At 42.1% G+C, this 18,272-nt stretch overlaps 2 protein-coding genes across 3 annotated transcripts in view; both read left to right on the top strand.

Moving 5' to 3' along the window:
- eif3ea (eukaryotic translation initiation factor 3, subunit E, a) overlaps window positions 1-11,113 on the top strand; it is a 30,970-nt gene extending 19,857 nt beyond the window's left edge. Inside the window, exons 10-13 of the mRNA XM_059338837.1 lie at window positions 2,490-2,599; window positions 9,152-9,254; window positions 9,709-9,843; window positions 10,951-11,113. Of these exons, the coding sequence (XP_059194820.1) occupies window positions 2,490-2,599; window positions 9,152-9,254; window positions 9,709-9,843; window positions 10,951-10,986 (384 nt within the window). The 3' untranslated portion in view covers window positions 10,987-11,113. The remainder of the gene's footprint in view (window positions 1-2,489; window positions 2,600-9,151; window positions 9,255-9,708; window positions 9,844-10,950) is intronic.
- A 4,242-nt stretch (window positions 11,114-15,355) lies between these two features.
- The window catches only part of rspo2 (R-spondin 2), a 67,821-nt gene continuing 64,904 nt past the window's right edge, over window positions 15,356-18,272 (top strand). The window contains exons 1-2 of one of the 2 annotated variants that reach the window (XM_059338839.1): window positions 15,356-15,605; window positions 16,957-17,262. In XM_059338839.1, coding sequence (XP_059194822.1) covers window positions 17,163-17,262 — 100 coding nt within the window. In that variant the 5' untranslated portion in view covers window positions 15,356-15,605; window positions 16,957-17,162. Of the gene's footprint in view, window positions 15,606-16,267; window positions 16,716-16,956; window positions 17,263-18,272 lie in introns of those variants that run through there. The other variant, XM_059338840.1, reaches the window with a different exon arrangement.

Below are 18,272 nucleotides of genomic sequence, written 5' to 3' on the forward strand. Positions count from 1 at the left end.
AATGCCTGTACAACATATTGTTAAGTTATTGGCATAAGTGGAGCAGACCCTATTATGAGGGGCTAGTCAGATTGCTGGAACACACTAGTGGACAGTTACCAGATTTAGAGAGAGAACAGGTGTCGGAACTGGTGTGGTGCTATCTGTATATTTTGTGTAACTTGACCTCTTAGTTCATTCTTTGCATACACACTGTAATTTGGTTTTCCCAGTGGACTTGATAATTTGGACCTGAAGAGGAATAAAAGGCAAAACTCCAGGTTATTTGGCCCCTTTTTCATCTTCTGCCTCTTGACGATAAACCTTCAAAATGAAAAACATCTGGCCTGATCAAATGGCTCTTTCCCAGGAGTAAATGTTTATAAATCATGTCAGCGGTTTACTGACGGTTCCGTTTCGTTTTAACCTGTTTTTAAGCTAATAGAAGGAATCTCCAGCTTCCCAAATCAACCAAATGAGGAAGCTATAACCAAACTCACTTGGGCAGATTTGTTTTTACTTAGTTATAGCCTCAAAAAATCTGCTCATGGTCAGGAAAAACCCAAAGCATGTTCCAAGAAAGAAATCGATTTTTTTTCTGCACAAAGGCCTTCAGGGGCCATCTCCAAATGATGACATGTACTATCAACAATATAAGAGTCATATCCTATTTCAGCGAAGACATGACACACGCCCTCAATCACTGAACTTGTTAACAATTGCACGCACTTTTTAGGAACTCTCTGGGTTGGTCTTGACCTCGCCTCATGGGGTTCTGTTTACAGAGACTCTTCTGTGGTTGAAACAGATGCTCAAAACCAAACTACCTCTCAGGTCAGAGCCCAAGTTATTCCAGGTGCTTTTAACTCTGGCCTACCTGTCAGTCTTATCAGAGCATGTCCAGTGGGCACAAAAGCCCTCTATTGACCTCATTCAGTTCACAAGCAGGTTTAGCAAGGTGGGTGGTTCCAAAAATGTTAAACAGCACATTTAACGCATTACCTGCAAGGGTCTGCAAACATTTTTCCCAAAATGGTCTTGTTTGAAGTCAGTAATGCAGTTTTTTCCTTGCGGAATTTCACACGCAAGCTTTTAAAAAGGGCATTATTTCCGAAGTAAAGGGATGTTTCACAGACTGTAGAGGGTTTTAGGTAAATGGATACCCGGTTGGGATGGGCTTTTGTCTTGATGAGCATGTAATGCATCAATTTTGAGCCATTGAGATGAGTGGCACCCATCTATTAACTGATTGCTGTAATAGCAAGATATGGGTATTGTTTTCAGCCCTGCTGTCTTTGGGTTCACTGTACCCTGTATAATAGTTTGAGCCAAGTGGTTTCCAATGGGTTTAGCTTGGTTTAAATTGTCCTGTTGAGGCTGTACAGGGTTTTTTTTTTTGTTTCTTTCCCACTCCACTTGAATCGAGAATCACTGTCAGATGTTAGATGCTTGCATGTCAAAGAATGAAAAGTATAGGCCCACCTATAGTCAGCCCCTCAGATTGCGCATAAAAGGGCTCCTCAAGCCCCTTTCAGAATTTGTTTAAGCTTTGTGGTCTGAATCCCAGATGACAGTAATTAGGGCACTTAACTGTTCAAAGTTTATCAGCCTTAGATAAGCGTTGTCATAGCTGAAATGTGCGTTGCCTGATAGCGCCATGTAGTTGGGATTTATTCAAGCAGAACTCTGGGCAGATAGCAGCTTTTTAAGCTTAAGCAAACAAAGAACTGGTAATTCTTGGAGAACTTTTGAAGATGAAGCTTTGTGATGGAGAGTTGGAATGTAGCAAGCAGTGAGAAATAGGAGCATTTCACACAGTGGTACCTTTGGGGCCATAGCTGGGTCATGAACATTTACAGTAGATGAATTGGCCATATGCAGTCGTGTCAAAGACTCCAAGCAAGGCTGTATTTCTTAATGTAACAAGCCACAGGTGATGCAGTATATGGACGGCTGAGAAGACTTGCTCTCATCTGTGAGTTTATTTGGACTGCTGCTGCTACAGTTGGTGGATGACTATATCCATGAAGTTAGGTGATCCTGCACAGTGGAGTTGACACTGACTCACCAGACCAGATGACTGGTGATAAGTCACAGACAAACTGGTCACCTATTGCTGTGATGATTTGTGGTTGATTTAAAGCCACCTCACAGGGCCTGGAGTCACTACCTTACACAACAAATGTTCAACTTTTGCCAAAATATACCTTTTAATAATGTGTACATGTAGCCAGTATGAGCCTCCTCTTCCTGTTTACTCCGACCAATGATCAAAAAAGGATTTAAATTTGGTTTCAGTAAATAGATTATTACCTTAATTGAATAAGACATGAATTCCAAGAGGCAGACCGATTGAAACTTATAATTCTACACTCATGACTTTCCTTTGCTGTTCAATCTGAATGTCCAAGCTTGATTGTGTTACTTTGAGGTAGACCAATGAACAGGCAGAAATTACTTTTTCTTTAGTGCTTACACTGCTGTTATGTGACATGCTTTCTGTCTCTTAGGTTCTCGTGAATGACTTCTTCCTGGTTGCTTGCCTGGAGGACTTTATTGAGAATGCCCGCCTCTTCATCTTTGAGACCTTCTGCAGAATTCACCAGTGCATTAGCATCAGGTTAGTCAAGCATTTCAATCCAAACTTAAGTCCATTTTACACATGGAGTGTAACCCTGAACTCATGTTGACATTACCTGGAGGAGATGTATGTAACAACACAATGCCCAAATCAGTTGGACCAGACTTCAGACAGACTTTATCCTGCCAGGTATCGGGTACAAAATCTAAGTAATGTCATGGTAGTGGTTAAACCATTTTACCACTTGGCTCAGCAACTGCTCCGGAATGGAACATAATGAGACTGACAACTCCAGTCCGCTTGGTGGTAGTAACACACCTCTGAGCTGGTTTACCATCTGCCAATAAACAATAGTAGAAAATGCAGAGGCTCACTTCTTTCATCCAAAATGTTTCCATATCGCTGCAGTTTTAGTTTTCTTTGGGATGAATGCTGCCATGTGTCGTCCACCCAAAAAACACAAATTTCTAGTAAAAAAATCTAAAAGACAAACTTGTACTTAAGTATATCTGCTGTACATGGGACTGGCAAAACCAGAATTTGACCCAACTCTACATGCAAATTTAACTTCAGAGTTTTGTAGATTCTGTATGGGGACACTACAGTTGCTGTTTAAATCCAGACCACGTTGCAGAGCAGGATTCAGACACACATCCCTTATGACCAGCAGGAAGTCCTATTTGCTATCACTAGACTTTGTAAGCTCTCAGCAAACAGGAAGAAAGAACATGAGCTTTGTGATTAGTGGAATTTTCCTCACAGATAAGCGTTTATTGCCCCCTTCCCCACGCAGCCATGCTGACCCCACACATCTTAAGGATTAAGTATTGTGAGGTTTAAATGTTTCCAGGTCTCCACAGGTTGCTCTGCTCACTTAACTTTTAAGACCACCTGTCCGAGGCCAATTCATGGACAGTTTTCTCCCATGAAGAGGTCAAGGTTTAGACGACTATAGACGTTCCCAGCTGCTCTAACAGACAAGAATCTTTCAACTCCTTTTCTTTGGGTGAATCGAGGTCAAAGGGTTTTGTCGGTCTTTATTGACTTGTAGTTCAAAATCCAGTTTAGATACATTAAAATAAAATTGACCTTGGATGCCTCCCCAAAAATTTAGTCAATGCTAATTATAGTGAGCATCAGTGGAGAGAAAAAAAATTATAGTAATTGTCTGCAATTAAGAGGGATTATAGGATTCGGCTGCCTCTTTACATCAATTTTAGAGAGTGACAAAGATAAAGACGGAGCATTCACTCTTCTCAGCCATTAATCCTCATCTTTGTTACAGTGGATATGACTACTGCTGCATCTAATCTCTCCTATTAGGTAATAGGTAATATAATTATTATTTTGTGTATTGTCACAAATTCACAGTACAAATTTACCTCTGCTTTTAGCAGGCTGTATTCACAGTACACTAACCCTCAGGCATACTGCAAATGCTGAAGATTTGAAGGAAGGTCTGCATTTCAAATATGGTCCACAACACGATGCTCTGTGGAAAGAGGGAATGAATTACTTCTGTTGACACGAAAATGATTGCATTGACTGTTATATAGAGCCGTGGAGGTCTGTAGTCAAGGTTGAACCGTGGAACATGATCAGGCCCTGTCGAAATCTCCAGTTGCAGATTGTCTGGAATTGATTAGGAGTCCTGGTTCTTTTTGGCAGACGTACTGCAATTGGATCCATTTACTTGTTAAGGACCACAAAGGTTAGTGGTAACACTGAAAGAGGAAGTTGAACGGTGATTTTTCGACTTTTCACCTTTTTATCTTACTTTCTGCTGTTGTTTTTAAAGAAGGGACGCATATCGAGGACAGTTTCAGGGATTTCTGTGTTTATTTTTGGCAGCGTTATGACGATGGACAGAACATGTCTATTTTTGAACGACACCCAAATTCCAAGTCATTAGTCCTCTACCCAGAAGCCCTCTGCACCCAAGCGTGGACTCAAATGAATTTGATGGCTGTTTTTAATGAGGACATTTTTACAGCTGTTGGCCATGATGGTTTCACAGATATTTAGCTCGCCTCTTGCCCACAGCTTGGGACACAAAAGTAGACCAGAAGTTGGCGTAATTGAGTTATTTTATGCAATAAAGGCTTATGTAAAATGTACTGTAGGCAGTGAAAATGCAATTCAGCCTGCACTCGTAATTGCATGCACACACATCCTTTTGTCTAGACTTCTCAGTGTCCCCGAGTGTGTGTTTCCAATTTAGCTTTGTTTTCCTTGTTTGATTTACAGGGTTTATTTCCTTAGTCCTTCCCTGAGTGTTTCAGTGGAGAGACCCTGCTTTGACCTTAAATACACACTTGTCCTTTGACATTTTGAGTAAATGCTGCAGACACATGATCATTCGCAACCCCCCTCCCCACACCATTACCAGTTTGTATTTGTACACAACGGCTCACTGGTAGTTGGAAGCAGTGTCTTGTGTATTTGGATGTAACACTGAAGATCTTTCCACCTCACAATTGAGTCATTAAAAAGACCACACGATCATTTCGGTTTCCCCGAAAAATCAATTTTACCCCAAGCCGAAAAGCGAGGTTGCTCCAAATGGCTTGGAGTCTCCCAAACACTATCATATGTTAGTGTTTAACAATGCATTCATGTCAGGCCAGCCATGTTAAGATGGGGGCTACTTTTTGAGAAGGATCCCCCATTCTCCTCTAACAGAGTTAGACCCCAATGCCTGACCCCTCTCTTCAAGTGTGAGGTTGGTATTGAGACCCATAGGAGTCCCCGTAGCCTGAAGTCGAAAGCTCAGGAGCCAGAGGGAGTAAGGGGTCGAAATGAAAGTGATCCCATCTCCCCCAAGGAACAGGATCATGGTTGTGTAAAATAAAACCAGTCATGGAGGCTGTCTGCTTGGCTTAAGGGCCAATGGATGTCAATAGTGTAGGTTGTGACCCATTCCCTGATCCCTCTCACATCTCCCTCCTTTCTCTTTCTTTCCTTCCCTTCTTGTTTTACTTTCACCCTAAGGTTTAAGTAGGGTTAGCTGCTGTACACCTCTCAGAGAGACAATGAGATAAAGTAACCCTCCTCTGATATACAAATGTCCTTCCTGGGAGGAAAACATTGCCAGACTTTCTTTTATAAATTAGATTAAAGGACTTTGGCTGGTACAGGCCACGGCCCTGGGCCTTTAGGGGCACTCCGTGTTCCTGTGTTATGCTGCACAGATCACGTTTAGAGGGTTTAGAGGTTAGCCCAACTCCCCGGTGAGGAAACCAGATCATGTTTGTTTTGATCATCATATCTGACCTGGACTTGACTGACATGTGCCCCCACTTTACTGAATTGCCAAACAAAACACCCAGTACCCCTGCACTGCAATCACTTAATCACACGGGGAAAATGGGAACCAATAACAAATTTCATTCAAATTTGCCTTAGATTACTTGATTGTTAGGTAAATAAGTGGAGGGTGTTTCTCAATATCAGTCAGTGTGGTGGAGTGGCACTCTTAACAGGTGTTGACCGTTCTTTTTGTATTTTTACACTGTTGTAGAGCAAGATATAAGCACACACACAAAATTAATGTTGACTTTTGGACTTCATAATGCTCTAGAATTATTGGAAATGCAGCCATCAATGCAATTTATTTTTGCAAGTTGTGCAATACTAATAATATTACTTAACTTAAACTTTATTTGCAAATGTGCATAAATACCATGTGTTTTGGGGGGAAATCCTGCATCGTATACATTCAAATGTTGATTTACAATTTTAATGTCAACATTATGAATAAGTCATCGAACTACAGTCCTACATTACATTATATTGCATAATAATCCACCACCAACACCAAACTCAAAGATCTTTTATTGATTACCCTGAGAATATGAGCTTCAACCATTCGTCAATGTGCCATTTACTCTACATTAACAACTTTTAAGCCTGCAGACCAAAATCCTTGATGTTAATGGTGTACCTCTGTGATCATAGACATGTGTTATCCATCACGACCTAAACTTTCGTCATTAGACAGCTGACACTATTCCAGACTTGTTAGGTTCCCAATAATGATCCATAGGAACAATTTAATTGTCAAGCATAATTTTCTCTGGGTTTTGATGATCTGAAGTGTAATCAGCTGTCCAGCTGAGCTATGTTAGTAGTTTGCTGTTTGAGTGACAGGTTCATCAGTCTCTCTGTATCCCTTTTCCCTCCTCTGGGCTGCTGAGATGCACATGAATCATCTCACAACTGGTGTTTTCTCTGTCTTGTTATCCACCTCCTCCATCACTTCACTGTGGTGAAAGTGTCGAGAGAGATGCACTGTCACTTGGAGACCAAACCGTACTTAGCTCATTATGCTGAGGTAATGCTTTTATTTGTTGTTTATGCTTTTAATGCCTCATCCAGACAGTGACATCATTTCACTTCCCTTCTTTATGTGGTTTTGCCACCATTTGACCAACATTCATGGGTTAGATGGTCTTTTTTTGAGCCTTGAGGTAAGACAGACATTATCACAAATCCAAAAGATTACTTTCCACCAAAAGAATGTCTTAACTAAGTCAGACCCTAAAGAGGGACAGTTAAAATCAGTAATGCTGGAGGTGGGATGTGTATTTGCAGAGCCATGGCGTGAGAAGTGGTGTGGTCTGGGCAGATTCTAGCTTACTCACTAAAGGAGGCTCACAAAATGTGATGAATGGACCAGGAAGTGCTAATTAGTAGAGTAAATTGTTTTTATATAGGCCTCATAACCCCTATTATCTTGTACAAACATACACAGGCTATACACTGACAAATTTGTACCTACAGTATTTCATTTAGTATATGTGTTCATAATGTTTTTCAGGGATGCCAGGGGTCGTGTGTTACTTTTGAGATGAGAAGTAGGGTTGCTGTAGAAATTGTGGGCAGTGCACAGAGGGGCTGAGGATATTTATTGGGGCCCTTATATGAAATGCGGTAGGCGTGGAGGGTGGTGGGGGTCAGACAGGAGGAAGGGGGCAGGAAATGCAGGGGGGAAGGGGGTCTAGATGGGGGTATTGAGGGGGGTCTAGTTATTTTGAAAACCACAAGGGAAGCCAGCTGCACTGGGGAAAGCTTTGGATCAAAGAAGGCCAGCCACCCTCATACCTCCCCTCCCTCTGGGGAGCTGTGACACATCCACGTCTAGCTGTGTATCAAAGAGCAGGTCTCCAACCTGGCTTTCATTTTGAGGGACAGTCACTGTTTGACCAGTGTGTCATGACACGCTTTAGCAGCCAGGTGGGGAGAGAGTGTGTCCCGCACAGAGGCACAAAATAATAATAAAAGCACAAGTAACCACAGAGGCTCACAACATGGGGCAGACCCAGCACTTCTAATTGACTGATTCGTACGAGTCTGTAAATCAAGCTTCCATTAGCAGAGAACCATTAGAAGTGTTTTGGGGTGTTTTTCATGTTGTACACCTTTTGCCTGAACACAATATGTTGGCCATTTATTAGCACTGTCAAATGAAAATAATGACCCGTCACTTGGCACCTAATGTGCAACATCATTCATAATGATGTAGTGTTGACTGAGAGTTATTTGGAGCTATTACATATTTCATATACATCAACACTTTCAGACAGCAGCCCTGTTTATTAAAGTCATTGTTTGTAACAATTGCAGAGAGCATCTGTGATTTGTGTGGATTATAAACATCTTTTGGTTAACTAGAGGTACTTTCCTAATACCATCAGTAGTCATTTCAGGTTAATTTGTTTATATTACGAAAAGCCTTTACAAATAAAGCTTACAATCAGAAAGTTAACATGTTGTTGTTTAGCAGGTATAATGTTTTCACATTCACAATCCTTAGTTAAGCATGTTATCAAGCTAGTATTTGCTAAGTAGCACTAAACACAAACTGAGGCTTACCTGTTTTGCAGGTAGTTAGCCATAAACCAAAGCATATGACATATTTACATTTTTAATTTGATGTGTGTATGTCATATGTGTCTGTTCATAATTACTGCGTTCATCCATGTTAAAGATGTTACAATATATTTGACTAACATTGTCGTCCACGGAGCCCTTCTGCTAGTTTAAAAAAAAAAAAAAATCTTATCACTTGCATTCTGCTTTTATTCTCACTCTAATTTCCCGCTATGGCACCACCTTCAACACTATTGGCTTGTTCCTACAATTGGCAACTAGGTCAGCACTTTGTCAGTTTTACAGCATAATTATGCAGGCTGCCATTTTTTTTAATCTTGGGAGAGTGAATTATAAAAGTGTGGTTGCTTTTGAAGGTAGCGTGGCTTTTTGAAAACGGCGGGTTTGTGCACAATTTCCCGTTAGTGCTAGTGATGGTTCTCATTGACCACTCACTGAGTAGTTACTTAACTTGCTCCTAACCACTGCTGAGGTGGTACCACAAAAGCACCAGGAACTATCCACCACTTTTGCTAATGGAAAACCAAAGAAGAGCAATCAAGTTGTAAATGGAGCAGAAGTGCTACGGAGTCCCGAGCCAGGGTGGGAATCCCTGTGTATTCCTTTCTTTTTCGGGAAAGCCTGTCCAGCATTGACAGACTTCCTGCCCTTTCTGTTCCGCCCAGGTCAGAGCCTCATGTCTCTCTGCTTTCTCAACAGCATGCTGGCGGACAAACTTAACATGACGCCAGAAGATGCTGAGAGATGGATCGTCAATCTTATCCGCAACGCCAGGCTGGATGCAAAGATAGACTCCAAACTGGTGAGACCTTCTATCCTCTTCCTCAATCAGTCAGCTCAGCACTTAACTAATTAATCAAAGATCATCACATCTTTGCAAAATTGTGTTTTTTTCAAATTGTGAAAAAATGTGTGACTTCAGAGGAATGTGGAGGCATGATAAGTGTCCCGATTTTGTGATTGAAGGGTACACTATAAACACATTGTAACCATAACACCTCACCCTTGTAAGGTCCCCTTCGTGAGGCTCTGCATGCTGAACCTGCATGCTTTGGGATACATCACAACAGTTCTCTGTAATCAGCAAATCATAGCCCAGTCCTCCAGAATGACATAGAATTATCTAGATGTGCCTACAGTAGATATGAATGGGACCTACGTAGCCGCTGGTTGGTGTTCGTGGGATGGTGTGTTTGCATGGTGTTTTTGGCGTATTGGTTTTTTATTGTAATGTCCATTTTTGTCCATATTTCTAGGGTCATGTGGTCATGGGGAACAACGCCATATCACCTTACCAGCAGGTGATTGAGAAGACCAAGAGCCTTTCGTTCCGCAGCCAAATGTTGGCCATGAACATTGAGAAAAAGCAGGCCCAGAGCACCAAGAACGAGGTGAGCAACGCACATGGTGCACATAGCAAACGCAGCTTGTCGCCGAAGGCAACCACCTTCACCAATCAGATCGCTAGAAGGTCAACATGAAATCAGAGCAGTTCAAAGTGACTCAAATGATCAGCTCAAAAAGAACAAGGCTAAAGAATGTTGATGAACAGCCATCAACAAAAGCTCTCTTTACACGAAAGAAGCCGGTAAGAGCAAGTTTAACAGAGCTAACGCTTTCATCCCCTCCATTGCTCTTCAAAGGCCTAATGACAAGGTAGATTCCAAACAACCATAAAACGATGGCTGAGCTCTGTGACTCAGCTCAGCAGCGTAAATAAGGTGGACCCTCACACTAGCTTTCGGTGAACATTACTTAAAGCCTGGAGTTCCCTGCACTTAGGACCTGCTGCAGATGTCTGGCTCAGGGTCCAGTCATCCCATTTAAGTGTGTTTTTGATGTTGACCTTGTGTGTTTTAGCGGAATGTAGACTGTTCAAGCGCTACAACTACATAGAATGTCATAGTCACGCACATACTCTGAGCGGGAGCTCTGAGCTGTTGCTTCACACAGCTCCCTTGAAGACACGCACGTCTGTCAAGTCAGATTGATGGGCGCGCCCTCTGACAGCACCAAGGCCACAGAGTTGCAACAGACATGTTAAATGTTCACTTTTTAACTGTGCAGCTCTTGAGTGGCTATCTTTTGATGTGCTCAATTACCCCTCCTCCCTATTGTTTGAATATCTGCTGTAGAAGTGCTGCCATAACCCTGTCCTGTAAAAAAAAAAAGAAAAAAAAAGGCCCCCCCCTCCTCATTAAGGAGTTTTTGTAATTAGATAAAAGAGGCTGCAAACAACTCACAGAGCACCATTACATCCTGCTGTCCTCAAGGCTACAAATCACTTACATATAGAGAACATTTACTGCTCGCCATCTGGGACGCCTGCGTAGGGTCCCTGTCAACTCTCAACAGCCAAACGTCAGCACTTAACTGCTTGCACATGTATGTTACTTTTTCACAATTTCCCCTCAATCTGCTACAAAATTTTGTTTTGATCAGTCTCAGTGATTTACAAATGGTCTAATCTTTACGTTTTCTTCACACTTTTTTTGCAGACACCAAACTGGGCCGGTCAGGAATCTGGCTTTTAAGCCACACGGTGAAGATGGATCCATCCTACTCATTGTGTTACATCTTTTTTTCCACACTTGTATCTCAAGGCTGTTTTGCACTTGGTTCAAGTCATCACCAATTCAATAAAAGTGACCAACAAAACCATTTTCACCCATGATTGCCTTATTTCTGGACATTACAAACAGCGGTTGAGGTTTGAGTGGTCAGGCTTTTTTGTATCGGTAATACTTGATGAAGTTTTAATGTGCGCATTGAGTCACCGAGTGGGACAGTTAAGACTGCTGCGTGTGATGCGGCTCATGTGTGCGCTGTAATGATGAATGGCTGTTTAGTCTGTTGGTTTTATGGTGTTTTAGTGGTCCGCTTCACCGTGGCGGGCAGTCTCACTGAGTGGGACGTCAGCTGGAGGGGGCAAAGAGAGGTGATGTACAGTTACCAGTGGTCACACTCTCTGCCAGTCATTCTGCCCATCTGAGGACATGAGAGAGCCATAAAGAACCATTAGCCAGACGGACACAATCTTTTTAATGTCCCACCCCACCCCCACTCTTCTCTGCCTTCGACCTTCTCATAACTCAGTCCTCTGCCTCTCTGTCCATCCTCCTTTATCACGGTTACTCACAAACAAGCCTTCATTCCTTCACATGCCTTTAATTTTCTTCTACTTACGTATAATTTAACTACTAAAAAGGAATTTTATGTAGAAATACACCTGCTTTATTAGGCTAAGAGAGGATTTTATGTAGAAATACACCTGCTTAAAATTATTTAATCAAAAGTCAGGAAAGTGCACACAGTGTCTCATCACTACACAAATTGCCTTCATAAGAAAAACTGACACGGGAGTGAAAATGTATTTTTTCTGTATACTTTTAAGAGTTTTCAGCCGTTAAACTAAAAAAACAACAACTACAAGATTAATCATACATCATGACCATAGAAAACACATTTTAATAAGGAAAGGAATCTGCAGTGATGTTGGTCAATACTGTTTCACATGCAGATGGTTTATACACCTTGTCAGGATCCGCAGAAGCTCCAGTCCTTCAGCGTGGCTCCGTCTGTTTTTGTTTCCATTTGTTTTGTTTGATCTATAATTAGTCCTGTCCCAGCTACCACCCGTAGTGCGTCGGGGTGGTAACTTCAACGTGTCTGAAGGGTGCAGCTCACTTTAATATGTTTTCAGGAATACATTTTTTTTTAATTGATTTAAAATAAAGAAATTTGACCAGCATATTGGCTAAATGGAGCTGTATTTGCCTTTCAAATCATCATAATATACTGATTAGAACCTGGCCTATGCTTCATTGCAGAAGTGCTCCTGTCACTGTTAGTGCTCTTACCGACGCTGATGACGCTGGTCCATCCAGCATTTTATGCTTCTTGTGGTTTGTATGGAGCTCCTAACATTATTGATGTCAGGACTGTTACATCACTGATGGGCTTTCGCTAGACAGCGTTGTGCTAATTTCTCGCAAGGTGGAAAATTTCATCTTAAGTGTATTTGTGTTGTCCACATCTCCGGCACGAATCACATCTCAGCTTTGTTTTGACTTTCTATGTCATAGTGCCGCACAAAAAATGCCTCACATCAATAGATGGACTTAAATATGTTATGAACAATTATGACATTTATTGTTGGGCGTCATAGTTACTTCTTGATCTTGTATAGAGCAGTTGACCGAACAATCTCACTCGAAGATCCATTCAAAAACTTTTCTGGAGCTTTTGGCCATATTACATGATCTTCATCAACAGATGTAGATTTCCAGTTGTCTTAAATTGTAGATGTTTAAATTTCCCAATCCCTATTTCAGTTTGAACTCCAGAACAGCTACTAAATTGACCTTTGAGATGTGATACAACTAGATTTATGATGACATTAAAATTGTTTTTGTGCATGTGGGCTGTAATGTTTCAGCTTTGTTTGTGAATGTCATGATAGATTATTTCTGGACCTTGAATTTTGCTTATTTCCATTTTGGAGTCACAAACATGGAAGGTTACTAAGTATAACTTGAACTTTCCCAGTTTGCCTCATTCTCATCCTCTCCGTGACATTTTCGAGATTGGATTTGACCAATGTGGCCTGGAACTTGTTTTTTCTTTTACCTAGTAAACTGTGACAATAGCCCACGCTGAACACCATGCAGTCTGGATCTGTGACGGACAGATTGTATAGCAGCTCCTCTCATTGCTGTTATGGCACTGAGGGCTCCGAGCCAGACCATCCAAATGCTGACGTCACCTCCACTTATGTGCACTGCAACGCGTACTAGGGAGGGAGGAAAGTAAAGGAGAGGGAGAGAATAAAGTGATTGGTTTACCGGCCCCCTTCTCCATGACACATCATGAAAATAAAAGTGCCGGAGGCCTAAATTATCACATTCACCTTAACCGTGCACTCTCAGATGTTGTTTTAGAGAGGAATCCAAACCAAAGGCACTGCCTGCGGCTAACAGCCCTCCTGACCACAATGTCTGTCACTGCTCTCTGGATAAATAAATAAACAAAGTCAGGACAAAGGTCACTATAGGTTTTGGCAAGGAAACCACCACAATTCTTACTTTTTTCTTTACATATTGTTAGAGGTTCTTTCCCCCACATATTTTTCATCAGTTCCAGTGACGAAATGGAAACTTGTGTTTAACTGCCTGAAGGTAGAATCTTTTTTTTTTTGCTGTTCTCTGCTGTTTAAAGTGTAAAACCAGTGTGTAAAGTCAATGTTGTAAAATTAGGATGGGAGGTCTGTGAGGCTGCCAGACTTTAGGTAAAATGATACATTTTTTAAATCATACTTTTATACACATTAATATTACATTTTCTTGTCTCATGAAAGGCTGTTTGTTCTTGACTTCACAGTACTTTGTAGAAATACTGACATGGGCAATATAACCCTCACATGTAAATAATTTCCTGAAATAAATAAAAGATTAAGTGCCACACCTAGTGGCTGATGGGGGTAGAGCATTCACAACTTGTATTCCAATCAGTATGGGCAGCAGATGCTGAGGGTGATAAAAATAATGCCAGAAGTGCCTTGTTTAGCTCATTTCCACATTAGTACAGTCTAAATCTTGTCCTAGGAGCCTCCGTCACTAACTTTCATTACACCACTGTCACATCCCATCCCTGATCTGTAATTGACGAGCAGCCAGCGTTTGAATGTCACTGAGGGGTGGATGGTTGCCAGCCCTCTCATGTCTTTCCCCACAAGGTAAGTTGGTTCTGACTGAAGGACAATCTCTGCCTCCACTGACCATCTCAAGTCTCAGTTGATGAGGTCGCATTGGTCAGTGCGAGAGGCCCGAGCCTGGAAACTCTGAATTTATTGAATGATTTATTCATGTCCCACAATTACAGCCTCTCCAACGATTATCATTAATTTGAGAAGAGGAGGAGGAGAGGGCAGTATAGTCCAGGGTGTGCAATAAAAGAGGCGTGACGAGATGGTTGACTTGCGGGGCCCACATCATTACACACATTATGTAGATAATTGCCTTTTTTGGCGAACCTCTAATTATTCAATAGAGCTATCGTCAGCGGAAGAAAGCTGAACCAGATAGTTAGATTGACTGTGTTGCAATTACTCAGGCCCTTTTTAAATCTACAATCGGCACCGTAGCACAAAATTCTCGACCCTGGACATTCTTTATGGGGCCGCCCCCGCATCTACTAGTCATTCTAGTATCTTTGTATCAATGCCATTAACACTAAGACAGCATTCACACTGGCACAGTCCAGGCACTTTGCAAAGTGAGCTAACCTGACTTTAGCCTAGGGCTCACTGGTACTGCTCTGGACCAGGGTCAGTGCCGACTTTCAGGGGATATACCTTGAAAATGGACTAAACCCAGAGCTAAAAGTTGCTGGTGTTAAACAGTGATAAGGAAAAAATGTGATTATCGAATGTTAACGTTAGTCACATGTTCAAACTGACAACCCAGGGCTGGTAGAAGTGCAGGGTGGATTGTCTAGCCCCGGGCGTAGATGGACCCTGATTTAATGTGTGTGTGAAAAAAAGTTATCCCAAGGTCAGTTATTACCCCAGGACTAAGAATATGCAATATGAAAAGCCCAATAAGGTACTGGATCCCCATTAAAATATTCAGTGTTGAGGGCTAATGTCTACATGTAACTAAACTAGTACTTTAACTATGCTGCATTAGATTGCTGGTTGTTCATATGCAAATGATTTGTGTAATAAATTACAATTTTTGGGGGGGGCATTTTTTGTATAGCTATATATTTGAAGTAAAACAATTTGGGGTCATGAAAGTAAGTTTGTTTTTTTTTATTTTTGTTTTTTATACTAGTGCTTCTTTCTTGTACAGTAGATGAACTCTTTGGCCAGCCCCGCCCCCCTGTAAAGGCATGCCCAGGCATGCATTTCTCCGGCGGCCAGTACCACACACTTGACCTTTCACCTGTGTAATAGCGACAGACAGTTTCATCATGCATAAACCTCCCGAATTTCAGCCAGAGGACGAATCACAATGGCCAGACTTAAGCAAATACATGACACCAACTGGCTCCACCGACAAAATCTACTTTTTAACTTGCGAGCTTTGCAAGCAGGGAGTAAATACAGCCTCCCTCGCAAGCAGGTCAAGAACAAAACTAAACATATGTCAAGGTGAGTGTGTTAGCATTGATTGTGTTAGCAGTTAACCTCATTGAATGTAATGTAGTCATAAATATTGATTAGTGCTATTTATTAACAAATGTTTGGACGGGATGTTGCATGATATTTACTTGCCTGGTAACTGAGTACTCTGGCTTCTGAATGATGGATTGTATTATGATTATTACCATGAGCAGTAAGGGGGTGGGCAGCTTTGAATAAAGTATATTTTTTTCTGGCATGTGAATTTTTTAATCATATGTTTTTATCATTTTCTATTACATGTACATTGCTAAATGTATTAGGATTTTTTTTAAATTAATATTTATTTTTCACAAAGCACATTATATTTCTTCCTAGTATAGCTTCACTGTAGTTCAACTTCTCCCAGTGCTGCCTTTAGCCTAGCGTCTATAAAGTGAATGAAAGGAATATTCTGGATGTTGAAATCGTCTACAATAAACTCACTTTTGCCCACCGCAGACGAACTGCAATCCCATAACCCCTTAAAAAAATTACATGAACTTTTTTTGTCCTGCTGTTGGATTTTTCCAGCCTTTTGCGCTCACTAGGACCCAGAGGCAACCTCGTACCGGCCAGTGTGGGTGAGTGCGCGGAGGAGGAGGAGGAGGAGAGGGGGGTGGGGGGGCAGAGGTGGGGGGAGACTACACTAAATGTCATCTTCAACATCTTAAATAAGAAGAAACACAAAACTCGAAATCTCCACACGTGACAGCGCGCGCGGTGCTATATGAGGAAAAAGACAGCAAGCATCAGGACCAGTTGGGAGTCAGTCAACCTCAGCAGCGCGCAAAACGCACACTCACTCACCGGCTCTCGGTTTCCCGTTTTTAAAGAAAGCAACACATGTGAGTTTGTTTCTGCTGCGCTACACGGACACGGACCGGACGAGCTTGAGTGAGGAAACGCAGGTAAACGGAATCTTTACAGAGAGGAGGAAAGGAAACCCCCCCTTTCACCGCGACCACCTTTTTCCTCCTCCTCGGACCTCTTCTGGAGTTTCTCACACAAAGAGGGATGCTGCATGTTCCCCAGCCGCACTTGCACTCAGAGGGAACCTAAAAGTGGACCGGAGCGGATTTACACTCCATCTAATGCAAGGTATCCACCGACACGTTAGTTCACGGAGCTTCTTGGCGACTATTACGCACGGCTGCGCTTAATTCTTGGAAAGGGGCGTTTGAGCATTGCATCTGATTGTTCCAACACATTAACACACAGAAGATCTGTTCATTTTTTTTGTTTTAATCCCCCACTTATCACGCCACGCATCATTGTTTAGGAAGGTGTTGATTTCATTACACTGTTATCACAGTAACCTCCTTTGTCATTCTCCCCGCAGCGGACACTTTTTGTGACTGGAGGATCAGCACGCTTCATAAAATGATCCCAATCGGCGGCGTGATAACATGTCGCATCTCGTCTGATGTTTGACACATTTGAGGATCAACTAAAGAAACTGGAGGAGGACATTACAAAGTCAGAGAATTCATCCCGAGCCCTGCTGGCACCTTTTTACTGGAGTCCGAACAACAGATCGCCGTCCAGATGCAGTTTCGACTCTTCTCATTTGCCCTGATCGTATTGAACTGTATGGAGTACAGCAACTGTCAGGCGCCGTCGCACCGCTGGAGGAGAAACAAAAGAGGTAATACAGGGGGTTGTAGCAGCATCCAGGGGGTAACTTTGTATGGGTCACGGGAGGAAACAGTCCTAAACAAGGTTGATCGCACATTCTGTTAAACAGCCGCGTGTGCACAGTGCGCTTAGGACAGCCAGAACGTCCGAAAAATACATAAAATATTAATAACGAGGCAGTTTGATTTTTTTTTTTTTTAAACGCACAGGTGAAAAGTTTCCGATCGACAGTTTGTAATCCAGGAGCATTCCAGAAATCCACAATGAAAAATAATAATAATCCAAGTCACAATTAAGTCTCATGTAATTTATTAATCTCCTAAAATAATGTATTTTCCACATTATGTAACGATTTCAGAGCCGGTAGCTAATGCGTAAAATGTGCGCAAAATTGGCCACGCGTGTCCAAAACTAATATAAAAACATGTTGCGTCAGTGGATTGTATTTAACCACGTTGCCAGACGGGACTATTAACGCCACTTCCCGATGCTGTGCCCCATAACAAAAGGCTGCCTATATTATTTACATGTGAAACTGCTAAAAAGCTGCTGGTGCGGATCGGTCTATAGAGAGCTGGCGGCTTATAGGAGAGGAGGGGGTCGTATTGTTGGAGTTATTTAATGAATAGATACGGAATCCCCTTCCTCTGACTTATGAATTGCACATCTCCACTCCAGCCCCCCTAAGCTGGTTTTAATTGATCTCATAACCACTTTGAACAGTTGGTAGGAAACCCGCATAACAATCGCTCAGCGGAGGCGCGGGGAGTTGAGGAGGGGATCAGCCCCTTTGTAAATACTACTCTATACTCTGAATGAATGAGGAGACAGTGGGATTAGTAAAGTGGCCCCCGCCTAGCCCTCCTCAGACCCCTCACATCACCAAGGTCCTCACCGAGGGTGACCATGAGAGGGGTCTGATTTGCGCACGGGGATCGGGGACTTTTGGGCAGCCTAAACTTTGCGCATAGTATGGCTGTACAGTAGAAACACTCATTTAAAGTCAGTGGAGAGGGGGTC

This window comes from Centropristis striata, chromosome 8 (genome assembly GCF_030273125.1).
Source record: "Centropristis striata isolate RG_2023a ecotype Rhode Island chromosome 8, C.striata_1.0, whole genome shotgun sequence".
Lineage (NCBI taxonomy): Eukaryota > Metazoa > Chordata > Actinopteri > Perciformes > Serranidae > Centropristis > Centropristis striata.